Raw genomic sequence first — 15,674 nt, forward strand, 5'->3', positions numbered from 1 at the left:
TTTGCACTCTTGCTCTATTAATGCAAGTACAGCATGATGCATCAGTTTCTGTGTCTAATGGCCGATTCTTCATCTACCTCGTCTGTTTACTTTTGTTTTTTGATGAACATTAGCACAGGAGCCCTGAAACATCCAAGAGCTTTGTTCATCCTGAGAGCTCTTCTTCTGGCTTTATTGTATTTGGGGGATATCCTGTTTGTGCGTTGCAGTGGTTTAGACAAATGTCCTGTCTGACACAAGCCAAGCCATCATGCTTCAATGGCAATAGGGGATGCTTTAGGGGTGGTGTATATTGCTTTGGGAGTTTGGGCATCGTGGGTGCTCACTCTAGCATTAAACACAATTTATCGCCCCATTGCATGTTTATGCAGTATGAAAGTGATTCTCAGGCATGTTTATGTATGTTTGGTACTTATTAATGATTTAATGCTTTTTCCTGTCCTCATGGAGGGTTTCATATATCACCCCCTGCTAACTACATGGTACTATGAGCCATGACTTTGCCTTAGGGATTGAAAGCACCCATGACTTTTTTTATTCATTTGATATCCTGCCACCTTGTTTAATAACACAGGCTGCCATTGAATGTATGAAAGGGATCCCCTCTTCTGGATCCTTCATTCTGTAAATGTAATTTATTCAATCTGTTGGGACTCGTCTTATTTATGGCTGTTATTAGCTGTAGCAGTTTTGATGTGCTGGGAATTTCAGATTAAGCAAAATATTAAGGAATTGGCAGGTCATATAGTAAATTAAAAAAGAACAAAAACAATTAAATTATGGTTTTATTATTAGTAGTAAATATATTATTTTAGGCAAAGAAATTATTATTACTGTTCAATTTTTCTTTTCTTTTTTTCTATACATTTTACAATAATGTAGTTAATGTGAATTATTTTGGTCATGATAATCGAAGAGTGGAAATCTGATATTGTCAGAGCACATAAAATTTTCATATTAAACTCAATTTCTATATTATGTTTGTATGTGTGTGTTTTTGTGGATTAAATTATATGAATAGTTTTGTATTTTCTTATATAATTTTTTTTGTGCCTGAAATATGGTTTAAACTAATAATAAAAATATAGATATTCTTGAGTATTCAGTAATTTAGACAATGTAATTGTGTTTCATTTTTTTCTTTTTATTTTAGGCCTTTCACAATTTTTATTCATAGAGACCATGTGAGAGACAATGGGAAAGGAAGACAACATTCAATTGAATTAAAAAGTTATATATAAATATTATTATATTTATAAAATGTTTTTTTTTTTTTTTCATAGACACCATGTGAGTGACAATGTGAACTGAAGATACAATTTTTGTAGGCTTTCCAAAGACCAATTGGTCACATCATTAAACCTTATAAGTTAATAAAGTTATTGAAATAAAATGTTTAGAAAATTCCGGTTGACTTGGTTTAAAACCTTTGTGTGTGTGCGTGTCAGAGAGGGCTACAAAAGTGTCTGCTGTGTTCTTATTGAATGTAAATATTGAAGCACAATTCACATGACACCTATGTTGTAAAGTAGAATTTCATCATGACGTTTCACTGTTTGCATTAGCATAGCCTCTGCTTCTTAAAGTTGCACAGGCCTGAGCACATTGTGACTGTCATAACTGTGCAATTGTGTTAATGCTCTCAATGCCTTATTAGCCTCTTTGGTTACGGCAGAGGAAGGCCATCCTCAGGTCTTTTAGCTCCAGGAGCTGAGACGTGTTCTTCTGGAAGCAGCATTTTTGCGTTGTTACCTCACTGTGGCCGTAAATAATCTCTCTTATGGCTTCCAGATGTCCCCCTGCCAGAGGAGTGGATGTGAGAACAAACTCAAGGCCTAGTATTCCTCTTTGCATCTTTCTTTGCAGACATGCCTGTCCCCCACATACAGCAGATGTACACAAGCACGCACAGATTCTCACAAGCACTTTGTCACGCACACCCTTAACCAGTCTGGTATGAGACGCAAAGACGGGACATGTTTTTCCAGTCTCACAATGCCAATAAGTTTAGGTTGACACTTTCTTTTAAAACCTCAGTATTCTTATTTTGCTTATATGTTGTCCCTTTGTACCAGGCTTAAGAACTGAAACTAAAACTTTCGCTACTAAAAAAAAAAAAAAAAAAAAAAAAATTATTATTATTATTATTATTATTATTATCATTATATGTATTAACACAAAAATAAAATATGTATGTATGTATGCACTTGTAATATGTGTGTATATATATTTATATATATATATATATATATATATATATATATATATATATATATATATATATATATATATATATATATATATATATATGCATATAAACTTAATTTAATTAATTTTAGTACTTCGTTAAAAAGTTGTTAGTATTATTTAAATGCATTTTTATAAAAAAATAAAATAAGATTTATAAAAACTAAAGAGAGATATTAAAAATTATGAAAATACCCAAATTACTAAAACCTCAAAATCTAATTCGTAATATAAAAAACTTGATTAAAAAAACAATAATAACTGAGCAGATGATACTAAAAAACCCACTGATTTGTAGAACCTCACTAATACCAACTATTCTTTGAAAGGATCATAAACAGCCATACAGTGAACAATGTGGCGAAGAAGTTTACATTTACAGCACTGCAGATTACCTCACTCTCATTTGTCATGGCAACTGTTGCTATGTTTGGCATGCCCGTGTTCTTTTATTAGGTTTTCAGGTGAGTGATACTGTATAGCTATTGTTCTGCTAACGAAATTGAACAAGAGAAGCATCGCTAAAGCTAATATTGTTAACCAACTGATACTTAGATACAAAGGGTTGAGCTGGCTTTATGATAATGCACAGGTATCGCATGGATTTCTACATGCACGGGCCCCTCGCTCGGCCTATGTTTATTAGTTTTTACTCTCTAAAGAGCCTTGCAGGTCCCATTATGAAGTGGGTAGTGGCGATTCATTCTTGTGAAGTGTTTTATTCAGTGGTTGTTCTGCAGTCCATGCTGCCTGTGGAACAGAGGCGTCTTTTAGGACTCTATGTATGTATGTAGTCAATGGTGTGTATGACGTAAAGCAAGACTTCCACTGCGGTGTCACAATTATTTTAACATGTGGCCGCCGCTTACTCATGTCAAAACTGTTTCTTAGGGGTCAAGCGTGGCTGATTCTGTCCAGGGATGTCTGAGGTTATTTTTACTCTTTCTCAGTAGTTAGGCTGGGCTGTATGAACTTGATACATCCAGTCAGAATTTAGCATATGAATTATATGGTTTTCTATTTAATATATATGTTTTGCATAATGTTTCATAATGTTCAAATTTTTTATCTGATGACAGACTTACAATTATCTATAGGCTTGTAAACCATCAAGTTCCAAAAAAAAATAAATAAAAAAATAAATAAAAATCAATCAAATTAATTATGTCTTTATAAGTATACCTTTTATAAGTATTTTTATTTAAATAGGTTATCCAAAAATTGCCATTGGAATGTGTCTATTTAATCTTAATTTCAATATGATTCATATAAGATTTAGATAACTAAATAAAGTTTAATTATATAGTATTAATTATAATTATATATTAATTAATTAATTAAAAATTATATAGTACTATTATTCTTTGTTTATTAATTAATGTATATGTGATTTATTTTTATAAATCATATTTCCAGCAAAAAACGAATAAGTATAAACTTATAATATAAAATAGTTTTATTTATTTATAAAAGGACTCGTATTGTGCTGTAACACTTTGTTCATAGTACCTCCTCAATAGTGTTTACACTTTGCTGGTATTATTAGCATGTTTTTAGCTGTCAGCAGGGTGTGTGATAGAGTAGCTGCTGCTGATATGAGACTGTGACAACTGTTAGATTAGCAGAGGGTCAGTGCTTAAGTGTAATTACAGTAGTAATGTGGAGCAGTTGTGACGATACGTAATGACCTGGCTGGGTAATAAAGCCCTGCTGGGAACAAAATGCCTTGGAGCTACCAATTGTACCTTGGTGATCTACCAACTTATTTGCTCTGAAAAACAAATGCTGTAACTTCAACAGAGTAATGACTCCTTAAATAGAATTAGAATATTGTGTGGAAACATTTTATTTATTCTTAGTTTATATTATTAGATAGTGAAAATAACTAGATTTTTTAAGAAAGAAATTGCAAAGTGCTAACTAAAGTGCTTTCATGTTCTGGATGGTTGTTGCCTTAACACCTTTAATAACAATACTAAGTCGAATATTGTGATATTGTACATTTCCAAGGAGTTCTTACGGTGTTCGGTCAATCACCAGTATGCACTGGGTCAGTTGGCCAATCAGAGCAGACTGCGCTTGTCGGAAGGAGGGACTTTGTAGAAAACAACTCGTTTAAGAGAGGACCTAAAATAATGTACAGTATTTGAAAAAGAATGTGAAAGCATGTCAACATATTATGTTACACCAAATACTCAAAATAATTGATCTTTTAAAAAGCATCATATGAGCCCTTTAATGAAAACTTTTGTAATTTTTGTTGGTAAAAAGTTTTCACCCCAAGCTGTCACTGGGGTGGTACCTTCTCACACTGTGACAGTGTGCTTCCATGGAAAAAGTTTGCAACAGAACACCTCAGTGATGTGTATGAGAGCCATTAGATGAGGTCGAACTTTGTAAAAGATGTTTTAGGAAGGTCATTCTGAGATGTTAGGTTTAGAGCTGCATAGACTCTGATGATGGCAGGTGTGGGAGGCGTGTTTATACTCTTGTTGAGGATAAACATGGCAGACTTTTATCCTTATCGCACTGCGGTTGAGATCATCCCCTCTTCTGTTCCCATGTTCTCCCACCCTGGGAATAACACACGCACCACATTGCTGCAGTGGAAGAATTCATTATTTTACGTAATATTTACAAAAGAATGTTTCAAATAATAGTCCATTTGAAAATGTATTTATTCAACACAAATCATTTTTTTCCAGCATTTTTTTTCATAAATAAATATATTGGCAATAACTGTTCAAAATGTTAAGATTTTTTAAAGGATTTTATGCTCTTCAGGGATCCATTTATTTTATTTTTTAAAAACAGTAATACTGTGAAATACTACTACTACTACTATTATTATTATTATTCTATTTTAATAAAACGAAAACTATAATTTATTTCTCTGATGGCAAATCTGAATTTTCAGCATCCATTACTCAATTAATCAGTCTCATATGATCATTTAGAAATCATTCTAATATGCTGATTTAGTGCAATCAGTGTTGAAATCACAAAATATTTTTGTGATAATTCTTTTCAGTATTATTTAATGAATGGAAAGTTCAAAGGAACTTTCTATTTCATAATTGATCTGAAATAGAAAATATTTTGTAACTTTATGAATACCTTTAACTGTCACTTTTGATTAATTCAATGCTGAATAAAAGTATAATATTTCTTTTAAAATCTTTCTGACCCCAACCTTTTGTGGTGTAATTGGTTTTTAGGTTTTGACTATTTCTTTTTATTATTGTTTTATTTATTTATTTCTGTTTTACTGATTTTGTCCCTTTTAATATCTACAGCCAAACCTTTTACATCCAAGGTGAAACAGATGCGCTTGCACAAGGAAGATTTCGAGATCCTGAAGGTGATTGGACGGGGAGCGTTTGGAGAGGTATTTATTGTTTTCACTACATTCTATTGTTTTGTTTTTTTGATCATATAAGAGCCCCTTTGCATTATTAGTTAATATACTGCTTAACCCGTTAGCACAGGTATGTTGCAGGGTAAGGACATTCTTCATGCTGTATTTCTGAGACAGTTAATGTTCTTTTGTATTGACAGATGTGTGATGTAGTCACTGGGGAATGTGTGGTGTAAAGGTAGGCCAGGAAACCTTAGGTTACTCGGTGAGGCTTGGCTGTTCAGAATGCTACATGAAGTGGGAATATTGGATTGGAGCCATGTTTAAAATCCCCAGCAAATGGTTTATGAAATTTGTATTTAGGTTTTATTGTCGCAGTGACTGAGCTCTTGGACGTTTCCAATTGAGTTGAAGGAATAGTTCACCCAAAAATAAAAATACTCACCCTTTTTGTAACCAGTGCAGCTCCTTTTCTTCCACAGAATACAAGAAGTGAATATTCAAGGAATATCTTTGCAGCTTTGACTGTGAAAGTGAAAAAGTGAAAGTGAGTGATGTGTAGCCAAGTATTGTGACCCATACTTGGAATGTGTTCTCTGCATTTAACCCATCCAAAGTGCACACACACAGGAGTGAGGAGAGAACAAACACCCACAAACACAAACACTTTGAACACACACACGGAGCAGTGGGCAGATTTTTTTTTTGTGGAAACCAGGGAACATTTTGGGGTTACTCTATTTTGGGGTCGTGGTATTGAGGGTGGAAAAGAGCACTGGTCATTCAATCCCCCCACCGACAATTCCTGTCTGAACAGAGACTCGAACCCGCAACCTTTGGGTTACAAGTCTGACTCTCTTAGGCCATGACTTGAAACATTGTGTACAAGTTGTACAGACTGATGAAGATTTTCTGATTGTTTTATGGTACCCCCCCCTTTTATCTTGAAAGCTTTAGTACACATTCAGGAAGTGACCAGCATATTATTAAACGTTTATCCTTATGTTTTCCATAAAAAAAAGAAAGTCATATGGTTTTGGGAGCGACAGGATAGTGAGTAAATGATGATCAAATTTTCCTTTAGCTAATCTTTTAACATACAGATCTGCTTTAAACAGCTGTGTCTGTAAAAAGACAGTTTAAACGGATATGTTTGAGTTATAAAAAAGGCAACACATTTATTAGACTGGGTGTATGGAAATACATCAAAGATCCTAGAGATTAAAGTAGGTTTTAAAGGGCAATGTGTCAGTCCGTCGGTTTTTCTGCATTTGTCAATGTCTGGTGAGCTATGATTCATCTGCATCCTGCTCAATGGGAACGTTTTTGTCTGACACACCACTCGACAGGGTTTCCAGCCTAGCGTCTGCTAACTTCAGTCCAACTGGAATCAACAGCTCATGGAAAGCTAGCAGAAAGTCTGTTCTGCTTGATGTGCACCCGTTTCCAAAATAACACCAGAAAGGAAGCCATGCAGCTGTGAGAAAACGTGCAAAGGAACAGACTGAGGATAGGTCACACACTTTCATCTCCTGATGGATCAGGATAGGCTTGGGCGAGGAGAAGAAGGGCAGATGACAACATTTCCTGTGGAGACTGCTGAGCCAGTAGCTGCTACTGAATTTCAAATAATAAAAAAAAAACATCTGTCCTTATATTTTAACATAATTACTTTATTTTTTTTTGCATGTTGCATTTGCATTGTCACATTTAAATGCCACTTACTGTAATACATTTTTTTTATTAAAATGTTTAAATACTATAAATATTTGGAGAGTGTACTCTACAATAAGCACTATAGCATACTATGAGCGTAGCATATATTAGTGTAAGGAGGAAAATGTGTGACTGTCATAACAAATATTACAATGGTCCTATAAATAAATAGAAAAAAACAAAGAAAGAAAGAAAGAAAGATCTGTCTCATAAATAAGAGACCATTCAAGTTCTGAGACAAGTAGCCCTCTCGTAGAGTTGTGTATATTTTTTTATTATGAACAGACCCACACATGTCTATGAGAGTGCTGCATGTCTCAGTAGTTTTCCTGGTCTTGTAGTGTGTGAGTTGATGTGTAGGGTGCAGAAAAGGGGAATCTCTGAAGATGTCATCACATGCTTGATGACAGCAAGCGAAGAGCAAAGAACTTTGAAGGAGCCTCTTCTATCATCAGTGTCAGAGCCAAAAACAGTGCGCTCCTTCTGGATCAAGTCACTAAACATTGCCAGAACATTGTTATGTTCTCTGATCATCATTTAACAGAGCGAAGACATCACACATCAAGGCAGATGCTAGATAAGGTCATAAGAAGTTCACTTTCCTAGCACTGTGATTTCATGACATTCACACGCATCTGATTTATATTTGAACTTTACTGAGATTGAATTTGACATTTACTGTTACAAATAATTGCCAAATTAGGAAAATACTGTCAGACTGACATTTATAATGTTATTATTATTATTTTAATAGATGCTGTTCCCTAAATGCTGTTTATCAAAAAATCCTGAAAAAAATATTATTTAATTAGGTTTTACTTGCATTTAAATTTTGCAGACTTGACCCCAGCAGAGATGTACAAATCTGGTATTATTTATATATATATATATGTATATATATATATATATATATATATATATATATATATATATATATATATATATATATATATATATATATATATATATATAATACCAAATCTTCTCATAATCTGCTTTACTTTTTTTCAAAGAATGAATAGCAATGCCTTTAAGCGAGCTAAGTAACACTTTTATGAATGCCAATAAAAACACTGTTTCCAGGTCAAATGATGTTCATCAGGACTGATGTTCTCATCCTCCTTACAGGTTGCAGTAGTAAAGGTGAAAAATGCAGACAAAGTATTTGCCATGAAGATTCTCAACAAATGGGAAATGCTTAAAAGGGCTGAGGTGAGCTGATGTTTTTACAGACATCCCTTCCTTTTATTCAGCAGATTTGGTTCAAACCAAACTGCTTTAGCTGCAAATAACAGTAATGGTTTTCTCAAGACTGATTTTTATGTAATGTACAACTCTTGATCCAGTTAGCAGCATCAGTCTCTATCATTCAGATGATGCAGGCATTTCTTCCCTGGCGTATCATTCTTTAGCGTCCTAGGAGAGTGTTACTCCCTCTGTCTTTACCCATTACACGAGGAACCACTTGAAAACAAACAGTCTTCGCTCTATATGATTCATAAACCATTGCTCACAGTGGAAATAGACCCCTTGGTTGGAGTCATTCTGAATATGTGAAGCACATTTTTGACCGCTGACTCCAAAAAGTGGTTTTCTTTGACATTTTACCCCTTTTCTTTCAGACTGCATGTTTTCGGGAGGAACGGGACGTGCTGGTGAACGGGAACAGTCAGTGGATCACGACGTTACACTATGCTTTCCAGGATGAGAACAACTTGGTGTGTGAGAACTCTCAAGCTCACATTGGGTCTGATTCACGTTCACTTGATAAGGTTCTGAGAAGGAGACAATGTAATGATCAGTAATCACTGCTTACCGAGTTTCAAGGGACACTGTTGTATAGCAGACTATATATTTATCTGTGCCGTGCTGTATATAGTGTGACTGGAGAAGAGGGGCTCTAATATGAATTATCATTTTGAGTTCAGCTTCATGAGTGGGAGTGTGAAGGAATGAAACTGGAGGAAGAGAACGCTAAAGAGGTTTTGAATGAAAGAATGTCATGGATAATTGAGATGGGATGGGTTAATCCAAGGGTAAAGGAAATTTAAAAGATGTAGACTGCCTGTGATTGATATGCTTGTTTCCTATTATTTTTGTTTCTTTTCTTCTGTCTTATTCACTTCCTGTTTTTCTCTCCTCCCAGTACCTGGTGATGGACTACTATGTAGGGGGAGACCTGTTGACTCTGCTCAGTAAATTTGAAGATCGTTTGCCTGAGGACATGGCCAAGTTCTATCTGGCCGAAATGGTCTTGGCTGTTGACTCTGTGCATAAGCTACATTATGTTCACAGGTGAGTCTCGACTCTTTAAACTAGGGTTGTTAATCAGTTAAAAATGTGACTGAATTAAATGCTCACTGATTAATCAAATTAATGACACATGTCAGTATTTGCTGAACCCCCAAATTATGATAATTTAAAGATATCATTGTGGCAGGCAAAAGCATTGAATAGATATTAAAAAGTGGCTTTAGAAGTCAATTTATTACTTTTTTGTTTCCATATCAATAAATGTATAATCCTTTCACTGAGTTACTGTACACAGCAATCCATTTTTTTTTTTTTTTTTTTTTTTGATGACATTTGAAAGCAGATGCCTTGTTAACCAGCCAAAACAGGACTTTTGTTTGAAACCAGATGTTTGGGTGAGGTGTATTAAGTAGTTAATGCAATTAGAGGGAGGGACATTCTCATTACAGAGAGAATTTGATTGGCTGAAAATCTGTGTAGTGCAACACGAGTCATCAGTATTTTGGTCTGTTTTCACAAAAGATTGTAAATGAGAAAAATCAGCTTTAAGTCAATAATAAGCTTTAGGAGGACAGTACTATTCAAGGTTTTGGGACAGCAAGATTTTTTTTATGGAAATTAAAAAAATAAATTCTGTGAATATGCATTAAATTTATCAAAAGCGTCAGTAAATGATCAAGTGACACTGAAAACTGGTGTAATTACTGCCGAGAATTCAGTTTTGCCATCACAGGAATAATTTTAAATTTTAAATTATATTACAATTTTAATAATAATAATCACAATATTATTTTTTGTGTATATTAGCATATAGATAACCTCAAAACTAGTGCCCATGGGTTAAAAGCCACAAAACACCCATTTTGATTTTAATCAGCTAAGCATGCACTGAAAGCAAGAGCAATGAGTCGGAAAAAGGCTATGTTTAGTTAGTCTGAGGGCAGGCTGGATTGGAACCCATCTTCGGCTATCACACAGGAAGTGTCAACATTTGCATACTGACAGGCACCAGTTGCATAGAGCCCTCAGTTTGATGAATGTGTTTGTACTGGGACATTGGGTGTGCTTCAACAGTCCCACCAAAACATCATTTGGGTACAAACAAAGTACTCATGTTGTCTGCCTCACGAACTTATATACAGCTCTTTTAGTCGCTGCTTTTGGGGCTCCCAGAGGGACAGGCCGGCGAAAGTTAAAGGCAGTAATCATGGGGTTAGAGGTGTGGTCAACTCTTCTCTCATGAAAGTTTGGTACGCCTGGTTTGTGGAGGGTGGGGACAGAGTGGATTGGTCTCCAGGGATGGGGCTGGCGTGGGTGTGTATGACCAAGCCGTGTTAAAGGGTGTGCATTTGGGAAAAAGTGCATCTGTATTTTTGAGGGTGGATGTATGAGGGTGTGTGAAAAAAGTTGAGACACTATAGTTTGAATGAGTGCATAGTGATGGGTTTATTATAAATAGTAGTGCACCCTCTAAAAAAAAAATTGAATTAAAGGGGTATTTCACTTTATTTGAAAAGAAGAGCTCCAGGTTTTGTGCTGGTTTGTAGGGCTGCTCAATTTGGTCAAAGTATTGTGATATATGTATATGATTAATTATTATAATTATTATTAAAGATAAACAAAAATATTAAACAAAATAAGAAATATATTTTAATATAGTTATAAAAAAATAAAGTATTAAATTATTCATATTATATTATATTATATTATATTATATTATATTATATTATATTATATTATATTATATTATATTATATTATATTATATTATATTATATTATATTATATTATAATTTAAACATTTATTATTTAATTTGGATCTGAAATATTCAATACATTTATTTGATCAAATCGCAGCTTTTGCAATTTAATAATTGCACTGTGCCATATTGCAATATTAAATTTTCTTTCACTTAACTGTGCCGCCCTACTTGATACAACTCTAAAATGATCCTAAGGCTGAATGACAGTGACTTTATCATTCATCACTGACATCAAACCTGACATGATGCATCCTTATGGAAAAAGGTTTAGAATGATATGGCGAGTAATAAATGTTAATTATAACATATAAACTATGTCTTTAAATGGATTTATTAGATCTCTCATTTCTAATGTCTCTTCATCAATTCACATTTACATTTTAAATACAGCCTTCACACTTTGTTTCTAGTCTCCAGATTACATTAGTCAGTTTCTGCCCCAGGAAAAGCTTGGAGCTCTTGCTTTCACCCAGTCCTCATTAGACTAAGTGGGCAAGCTGTTGTGTTAAAGTGGAGGATTTTTAGAGCTTGTGCTTGTAAGTGGTGTTAAGTGCACGGTTGCTCTCGGCCAGATATTTGCATAGTGTGTGCTCTGATTCTTCCACTGAAAAGGACTGGCCCATGTCACAGACTGAGAGCCAACCGGACGAACTAGCATCTGTGTGATTTTCTTATGCGTGACCATTGCATTATACTTTGTTATTGATCAGGGCCATATGTGTGTCTTGCTATTGATCAAAGCAATGTGTGTGATGTCTCAGCTGATTTCTAAGGAAGCTTGAATTTCATTCGCCACCAAAACATGGCTTGACACATCAAAAGCCAAGAGGGAATCTCTTGTTACCTGTAAGATCCTTTATCAAAGAGAAAGATGCACAGTTGTTGCCTGAGGATAAAGCCACATCCATCTGAAACGGCACAGGTGATTGGATGACCTTATGAAGAGCTTTGTTGGGCAACATCAACGGCTGTCTTAGTGCTTGTAGAACAGTTTTTTTTTTTTTACAACGGGCTTGACCTACAAGTTGAATTTCCACATACTCCAATTTTTTTTTTTTTTTTATAAATTATTGAGCTCATTCATCAAGTAAAAAAAGGATGGAATGAATTGCTGAAATGTACCCAACGTCCCCATGCATTGAGTCCCACCCCCTTTCTTTCTCCCTGACCAGCTTTCCCTGTGGTAGGCATGAGGCCGGGCCAGATGGTGTTCACAGATGGTTATTGTGGTCTTAAATTGGGATTACCTCCCTCTGCTTGCAGTCCACTGCTCCTTAAGACAGCAGCCCGGGACAGAGCCTCCCAATTATCACCTACACTACAACCCCTGCTAACAGACCGGACCCCTTAATGCACCATTACAATGTAAATGGCTTTAAGCCTAACAGGAGGCACACAGCCAGGTTAACCAAATCTAATGTAGATTTAAGACAAGCCAAGTTTAACAGTATAAAGTAAACTTAGCAACGATTGGAGTCTTTATACACTAGGACAGAGTAATAATAAAAGACTGAGTAGCTGTAGAGTCATCATCAATAGCTATGTCATGAATATTTCCACATTATCTGTGGTAAACCTTGTTAGCCCATAGTGTTAATCTATGGACACGGTAGAGCATATTTGTTTGGCTCAGAGTTTCTCTACTTTTTAAATTGGTTTAGAATGTCCGCCTCTGCTTTCTGCTGTTTGCTCCGTGGCACAGGACTGTGACGTGAGAATGATCCAGTCTAGCCAAAAACCTCTTGGAAAGAAAAAAATGTTTAAGATCTCAGCGACAGATTCAGCAAAATGAGGGGCGTTTATGGTCTGCAGAATTGGTCTTGGATCATGGCTGTTGAGAGATCTGCTGTGCAGTCGTTTTGATTTAAAAAAAATGTTTAAATGTTTAATTACAATTTTTTTGTTAAATTAAGTTTAATTAAAACATCAAATTAACCTAATTAATTGTGTCCCCAGAGCTGTACATCAATTCTGTAATGATTTTCTTTCTGAACAGTTAATGCATCAATTTGTAATTTTTTATTAAAAGTAAAACAATTCTTTCATCTGCCACAATAATGGAATAATAATGCATCTGAATTATAATTTTTTTTTGGGGTGCTGTATACACACACACACACACACACACACACACACACACAGGTAAACTACTATTCAGAAGTTTGGGGTCAGTAAGATTTAATTTATAAAGAAATCTTTATAAAGTACTTTTATTCATCAGGGATAACTTTAAATGGATAAAAAGTGACAAAGACATTTTAAATTTCAAATACGTAATGTTCTTTTGAGCTTCTATCTTTATCTTTTAAAAAGAATCAATATTATATTTTCGAAAAAATATAAGGCAGCCCAACTATTTTGAAAATTGTTTATAAGAAATGTTTTTTGAGCACCGAATCAGCATATTCAAACTATTCTGAATGATCATGTGACACTTAAAACTGGAGTAATAGCTGCTGAAAATTCCACTTTGCAATCATATGATTTTTCTTATTATTTTAAACTATAATGAAATATTTAAAACTGTTATTTTAAATGCTAACATTATACAATAGTACTGTGTTTTATGTATTTTTATTAAATAAATGCAGCCTATTGTCCACGAATCTATATATATAATGATTCAATTCAGTAGATTTTTAATCAAATCTTGTTGCATTTTTAAAATCGTTTTGCCTTGTTTTTGGAGGTAATTATTGTGTTTGATTTTATTATGTGTAAATTACTTATGGAGTATGACACCCAAAACAGGAGTGCTGTGTATGATAAACATTGTAGTATTGGCAATATCGCTTCATTATTCGGAGTGGATGAGGTCAAGCCATCATGAATAGAGTTCCACCACCCACTGTGTTCCTCACACAATCTCAGACAGACCTCTTTGTGTTAGAGCCTTCATTCATGGTTCATTTAGGCCTTCTGTTCAGCTGCTTGACAGCGGAGGGGGGTGGGGGGAGATATATCTTCATATCTTGCATGTTGCTGACATTTTAACAATCAACACTTCGACAAAAAATCTCTGCTTTCCACTAATCTACCCACTTAATGTACCAGCATTCTGCCAAGCACACGCACACTCACACAAGCTTGCAATGTCTTATTTGAGATGTTGGCTGTAAATTGCAACAAAAATGTCAGTAGTGCTGAGTTTTAGGGTTATGATTAATGATGTGCTGATGCTGACAGCCCGAAAGGGGAACAGAGTGGAGTGACAGACACACTGATGAAGCTCTTATGTGTTTAGAGTACACAAGCCACGGACAGTTGAGATAGCTGACTCCACTGTGATATGACCCTGTCTCTCTCTCTCTCTCTCTCTCTCTCACACACACACAGCGTGCACACACGCGCGTGTGGATGTGCAACGCGCAAAACACTCAATATCCTGTCAATCTTGAGTACCTATAGAGTTGTACTGCATCCTTCATAACTCCAAAAAGTATTTAGTTTTATTATATTTATAAGAGAAAGATAGTCTGTACCGATTTTTCCCGGAAAAACCAGAGCGATTGGAGGTGTGACGTGTGGGCGGAGCTAAAGAATCACGAGCGCGAGTAAGCTTTTGCGTTGAGGGCATCTAGAAACTGTGACATTACCGTGAGGAAAAAAACATCATCCAAAACAAACCATGGCTAACAGTCAGATTCAGCCGTTTATTTATGATCCAGAATCAGATCCAGAGGCTGAAATTTAACAAGAGCAGCAGCATCAACGACTACAGCAGGACGTCTCTATGTAGTATGTATTGAAACTGTATTTATTTGCTTAGCGGTTTTGGAAAATGAATAAGTTCCACTTTATGTCATTTTTTTTTAAGGTGTACATGTGGAAAGTGCAGTTTGATGACAACGTCGCATGTTGTTTACTTGATGTGCTTACGCGCCGATAGCTAAGTTAACAACACAGAGATATTTGAAGCAGTTTTACTCACTGGCGTCAAACTGGGCCTTGTTTGTAAAACAAGCATCTTCGAAATGCAGGGAACAAACACAAACACTTGCACAACTCCGTTGATGCTCTGTAAAAATAAACTCCATCCACTGGTTAATGCTGTTTTTTTTTTTTTTTTTGGTAATCTGTGCAGGGTTGTCTTGCCCTGGCAACCAAAAACACACTCCTTTTGTGACATTTCGCGACGCTCTCGCTCTGATCAGTGAATGTCTCTGCTCTGCTATACGGGAGCGCACGCTCTTCCAGGAGAAGTGCCCTCAGGACCCATATAAGGAAATTCTGCTCCATCTAACGTCAGACAGAGCCATACCCGAAAACAACTTTCCGAAACTTGTGACAAACCGGAATGAGTATTTTTGGAACAAAAATACTCCTTCAAACGTACAA

The 15,674-nt window shown here is 35.3% G+C and overlaps 1 protein-coding gene across 4 annotated transcripts in view; it reads left to right on the forward strand.

Annotated features, from left to right (window-relative positions):
- The window catches only part of cdc42bpab (CDC42 binding protein kinase alpha (DMPK-like) b), a 47,310-nt gene that overhangs the window by 11,818 nt on the left and 19,818 nt on the right, over nucleotides 1-15,674 (forward strand). For all 4 annotated transcript variants that reach the window (XM_052535423.1, XM_052535420.1, XM_052535421.1 and 1 more), the window contains exons 2-5: nucleotides 5,544-5,635; nucleotides 8,450-8,533; nucleotides 8,944-9,039; nucleotides 9,468-9,616. In XM_052535423.1, the coding sequence (XP_052391383.1) occupies nucleotides 5,544-5,635; nucleotides 8,450-8,533; nucleotides 8,944-9,039; nucleotides 9,468-9,616 (421 nt within the window). The remainder of the gene's footprint in view (nucleotides 1-5,543; nucleotides 5,636-8,449; nucleotides 8,534-8,943; nucleotides 9,040-9,467; nucleotides 9,617-15,674) is intronic.

Source organism: Carassius gibelio, chromosome A20 (genome assembly GCF_023724105.1).
Source record: "Carassius gibelio isolate Cgi1373 ecotype wild population from Czech Republic chromosome A20, carGib1.2-hapl.c, whole genome shotgun sequence".
Taxonomy (NCBI): Eukaryota; Metazoa; Chordata; class Actinopteri; order Cypriniformes; family Cyprinidae; genus Carassius; species Carassius gibelio.